At 35.5% G+C, this 5,481-nt stretch overlaps 1 protein-coding gene across 1 annotated transcript; it reads right to left on the reverse strand.

Annotated features, from left to right (window-relative positions):
- Positions 1-1,715: 1,715 nt before the first annotated feature.
- LOC105557268 (adrenodoxin-like protein, mitochondrial) lies at positions 1,716-4,482 on the reverse strand. Its single transcript, XM_012004461.1, has 4 exons — positions 4,243-4,482; positions 3,487-3,538; positions 2,848-3,095; positions 1,716-2,197 (listed from the first exon to the last, which is right to left on the reverse strand). Exons 1-4 carry the CDS (start codon positions 4,349-4,351, stop codon positions 2,094-2,096), a joined length of 513 nt encoding a protein of 170 aa, XP_011859851.1. The 5' UTR covers positions 4,352-4,482; the 3' UTR covers positions 1,716-2,093.
- Between the last annotated feature and the right edge of the window lie 999 nt (positions 4,483-5,481).

Consider the following 5,481-nt stretch of genomic DNA (forward strand, 5'->3'; position numbering starts at 1 on the left):
CTCGTTCAGCGACACTCTTACGACATGCGACAAACTTTCCTGCGACATTATTACTCACGACATGCGACACAACCTGTGCGACTATTCCGAGATAACCAAGCATGCTAAAATCATGTTTTGTCATAGCTTTACGGCAAGCTTTGCTTCAATTTTTACAACAATAATCTGAAAACATTTGTTTTGTTTTGCTGTGTCAAAAAGTTTCGAACAAATTTGTGGCAAAATTTTTCGTCACAGGATGCTGCAAATGATAGAAAAACTTGTCCATAAATTTTACGCACAAAAGGAGCATCAAATAATGCTATTCACCATGTAACAGAAATTTTATGTCAATATGGCAACAAATCACGTAATGTTAAGATAAAGTTTGTTTTTTTGCAAATAACATGACAAGCCTTTATATACACGGCATGACAGCAAATTTGTGGCAAAAATGGGTAAAGCCTTGATATACGCACGACATGACAGCAAATGTGTGGTGCCTGATCCGGTACGCCTGATTGCCTCATAGAATTTGATAAACGTTAACTTGAATAGATAGCACTAGTACCACATACTGCCGCGACGTGGCGACCGCGCGTTAGTCTTTCTCGTATGTAAAAATCATCCCGTATTAGTATAAGAGGCGAGCCGATATGATGCGACAGCGAGTTGTCTGGATCATGGATAAACTTCAATAACCTGAATATACTTTTGATGACTACGTAATTTAACACAATTTAAAAATTAGTTTAAGAATTTTTGAATAGGAAGCCTACCCACCCCCTATTAGAAATTGTAAGGCGCGACAAAGGGCAAGTCATGAGGTCTTGATAAGGAAAACCTGATCAGGTAATTTTAATTCTCGACGTTACATATTTTACGGTCAGGGCCCTGTCAGGGCTGCCTAATGAGTGCCTGACCAGGCATTAAGGCATCCTTATTAGGCCCCTACCAGGACCCTACTGAAATTTCTGCTCGGGTTGTACATTTAAAATTTTTTCTAAATGAATTTTATTAGTTAAAATTGCATTAATTTTATTATTTTTATTATATGTTTTGTTCTTGTCACAAATTTGCTGTCATGGCGTGCATCGCAAGGTTTGCCCTGTTCTTGTTACAAATTTGCTGTCACGCCGTGCATGGCAAGGTTTGCCCTGTTTTTGCCACAAATTTGCTGTCGTGCCGTGTAAATCAAGGCTTCTTATGTTATTTGCGAAAAATATGTTTTCATACTTGAGAGACACCCTTTGTCAGCAAAAACTAAGCTTAATCCGGACACACCTTGTTCCAATTTTGCTACAAAGGCGTGCTCGAGTTTGTTACAAATTTTGCACAAAGTTTGCATCATTTTGCTATCTGGGTAATTGTAGACGAGGCTTTAGACCCAGACAAATTTTTTTGTGGGGTTGTGTAATCGAGACATTAAGATTTAGCAACTCGAATTTTGCATTGCAATATCTCCACTCATTGGGCACGTAGGAGAAAAATAAAAACTTTTCGTCGAATCAGCCGTTGTTGAGAACCGAAAATCTGAGAGCCTGTCAACCCGGGTACTCGCGTAAACTACACACGATCGGTTTCGCGCGCGAGATTCTAGCTACGCTTCTATTATACTTGGTGTGAGATACTACCGTGTCTCGTGATAGCATTTATGAAACTTCTTTTTTAATAACTCTTTAATAAAGCAATGGAAAATGTCAATGGCCTTGACCTCCCTAGAGGTCCACCAGAAGTCGTTTGGTGAAAGATGATTTATAGTAAATATTGTCCGAAATACATTTAAACTGCTTAAAAATGACAATATTCTTATTATTAGTCTATTAACAACATAACTTACTCATAACTTTTTCCTCGAAGACACATACGGCACACGTACGGTCAGAACTATAGTATGACCTAGTTTACACTGTTAAATCGAGTGGCAGACCAACGAATAAGTTGTTGAATCTAACACATATAATCTAATGTGTGACAATGCTCGAACAACAGATCACATATTGAACTTTAGTAACGCTATTTATTACAAAATACGTTTACAAATAAACGATATTATAAATATTTACATTTGTAAGTGTTTACTTAGGCTGATTTAATAAAAAACGAAAATTTTTCTAATGTGGAGTAGGGGTATGTCCATCTACATAAAAATTTCTGGTCGCCTTAGGTAATTCTAGCTCTATGCCATCTAGTTCCTTCTTCAAAATTATTTGGCAACCTATAAATAAAAACAAGATTATTTATCCATGTTCATGAAGCTATATATTATATGTTAAAGCTTCTTTTATTCCTCACAACGTACACATACACAAAACTAGAAGCAAAGGTTTCTTATCTATTTAGAATATAACATATAATATTTGCAAGCTGAATAGCAGATAGAGTGACAAAAATATTTTTCAAAGAAGATTGCGTTTAATAATAATCAATGTTGATTATTACTTTTAGTAATAAATGAATTTTACAATACTAAGTTTGCATTCTTATTAAAAGCGAAAGTATGAACAAGACATCAAATCGAAATAATTGCAAATGGTTTCAAAACACTTGTTATACAGTGAGAGATATTCCCAACTGCCTTATTTATTGTATTTAAATTAAATTAATGTATTTAAATTAAACGGATTATAACTAATGTAAAAAATAACATCTAGATTAAAAATAATAAATTATTCATATGAGTTATATATAACTAGTGGTGACTCTGGGCTTTTTTCTGCTAAATGTACATAGAGTTTTTAAATAATAATTATTCATGAAGACATGAAGCAAGAGAATACACAGCATTTTATTATATATTGAGGAACAGTTACATTAATAAATATTTATAAAAACATTTTAACAGTAGGAAAGATAAATGCAATATACCTAGCCTAGAATTTTCCTTCAAGAAGGGTGCTAAATCCAACAGATCGTCCTCAGTTTCTTGAGGAGTTGGAAGCTTGTTCAGGTAATCATGGTGTACATATACATGACAAGTAGTACATGCTAGACTAGCTTCGCATGCTCCCTCAATGTCAATTTCATATCTATGAGCCAGATAAAGTATGTTATCTCCTACTTTCCCTTTTACTTTAACTTTCTTGCCCGTTTTGTCAATAAAAGTAACATTAACTCTGGAAAGAGAAGTGATTATCTGACAAACATCAATTAGAAACTTAACACAATGTCGCCACAATAAATTATATTATTAATGGTATTTAATAGAATCAATAACAAGGATTCATGGAATTTAACACGAGTAAAGCTCTAATCAGCGAGAAATTATTATATTTATTATAAAATTGTTTCATCACTGTTGAAAGTTTCAAGCAAATTTGTGTTATCTCTTGTAAAAACAGATGACTTTAAAAATTATCCCTTTCATCTCCTTGGAAGATAAAATATGATTCATGCTGAGATTAGAAAGTTTTAACACGTTATCAATTTTATATTGAATAAAATTAGTTTAAAAAATTTATCCACTTCAAAAGTCTTATATGAAGTAAGAATATGTATTTTACCTACATATCAGCTGGCGTTTTAGGGTCCTGCATTTCGTACTCGCCATGAGACATAACTGTAAAAAATATTCATATTGAAACTCTACTCATTAGTCAATTTACATATAGCATTTAGTAAGAGAAATGTCAATGGTATACTAGCAGATTTACAATCGATTTAATCAAAGATTTTTATCAGATTGACATCTACATTAGTATCAAAATTAGGTTTGCATTTTGCCAGCAAAATCTATTGATGTAAGTCAATCAGAATGGCAGTAGAAACTGAGCAGACATTTGCCACTTCAATCATTCGAATGGAATACAAACTTTTAAACTCCTTTTGGATGAAGTAGAGCTAAATATCTCAAACTTGAACTTTTTAGTCATATGAGCTATTTTTTAGCACATAGCTTCTTGTTACAGCACTTTTGAACATTTAATATTCTCTCTCGAGTCTTTTGTTTAAATTCTCTCATTTTCCCTTATCGGGTTATATATGGGGTGAGGATCAAACCAGGACTTTTGTTAATCATTCACGCTCACACAAGGTACGAGATGTTACATTCCTGACTTGCGAAATATGAGATATCTTACAGAAATGGTTATGAAATGGTAGACCTTTAACCTCTTTTCTGTTTCCGTGCCATTTGGACAATAAAAAAAATTTTTAACAAAGGCAGATTTCTGTAAAATCTCTGTCCAACAGATATGACTCTTGCAATAGCAATTAAATTAGTTTTTTCTTTTCAATAGAAAAAATAAAAAGTTATATACTAACCTTTAGATGTGTGAATTTTATGATTAGATAGCTTAATTAAGTGGCTTATTGGTGCACACTTTCTTTGCTTCATATAGAATAGATACAGCGGTCGTAGTACAAATATCATTTTTAATGCAAAACAATATTTTCTACAAGATATTCGAAGGAAGTTGAGATACACATGGAGAAGTAATGCAACGTATAGCTAATATAGCCCTAAATAGAAACGATGGGTAAACTAAATTTTTACGCATGCGTAAGACCAAAGATTATAGGCTCGTTTACACGACAAGGCGCGGCGCAAGCACAGTGGGTGCGTTCCGAATTAGCTATATTTCTAGTTACAAAGTTGATACCACAGTAACTAACTTGCGTAGGTTCCTTTGACTATGGCCCGGTTTCACCAACGCGAGTTAATCTAATCGGTCGGTTAACTTGACAGGGTGCCAACATAAAACTTCTTTATTAACCAAGAAAATAGGTTACTAAAGAAGTTTTATGTTGGCACCCTGTTAAGTTAACCGACCGATTAGATTAACTCGCGTTGGTGAAACCGGGCCTATATAATCCTTTGCATGGACTGCTAGTTGCCTCCACTTTGCCTGGTCTAAAGCCTATCACACAATGCCAGGCAACAGGCAATAGGAACAGGGAATAGAATTTTTGACGCGTTGGATTCGTTGAAAATTTTCTTCCAACCAATCCAACGCGTCAGAAATTCTATTCCCTGTTCCTGTTGCCTGTTGCCTGACATTGTGTGATAGGCTTAACCTTTGACTATAGAAACAGAGAGAAACCTGAGAGCGGCCATCCCGGCGTTTTGCCTGTTACCGTTTTCGCTGGACTGATTCCAGCGCTTTACGCCCATTTCCAATTTTGGAACTATTCCGCTACACCCATTTTCAAGTACTGCCGATAAAGTCTCCACTTGGTGCGTGTCCGTGGTTGTATTCCGTGCTGCATGCATGAAATGTCGGTAACAGGAGAGTGTTATTGATTTTTCGTAACGGGAGCGAGCGAGAAGGTTATAAGTATACCTTCTCGCTCGCTCCCGTTACGAAAAATCAATAACACTCTCCTGTTACCGACATTTCATGCATGCAGCACGGAATACAACCACGGACACGCACCAAGTGGAGACTTTATCGGCAGTACTTGAAAATGGGTGTAGCGGAATAGTTCCAAAATTGGAAATGGGCGTAAAGCGCTGGAATCAGTCCAGCGAAAACGGTAACAGGCAAAACGCCGGGATGGCCG

The sequence above is a fragment of the Vollenhovia emeryi genome, unplaced genomic scaffold, assembly GCF_000949405.1.
Source record: "Vollenhovia emeryi isolate VEMERY1.0 unplaced genomic scaffold, V.emery_V1.0 DF939538.1, whole genome shotgun sequence".
Taxonomy (NCBI): domain Eukaryota; kingdom Metazoa; phylum Arthropoda; class Insecta; order Hymenoptera; family Formicidae; genus Vollenhovia; species Vollenhovia emeryi.

What these genes read in the sequence shown, in the direction of transcription:
- LOC105557268 (XM_012004461.1), bottom strand. Translation starts at nt 4,351, where the DNA reads ATGATATTTGTACTACGACCGCTGTATCTATTCTATATGAAGCAAAGA. An exon ending in TAAAATTCACACATCTAAAG is followed by an intron (nt 3,539 to 4,242) that starts GTTAGTATATAA and finishes TATTTTTTACAG; the next exon opens with TTATGTCTCATGGCGAGTAC. An exon ending in CCTAAAACGCCAGCTGATAT is followed by an intron (nt 3,096 to 3,486) that starts GTAGGTAAAATA and finishes TTCTCTTTCCAG; the next exon opens with AGTTAATGTTACTTTTATTG.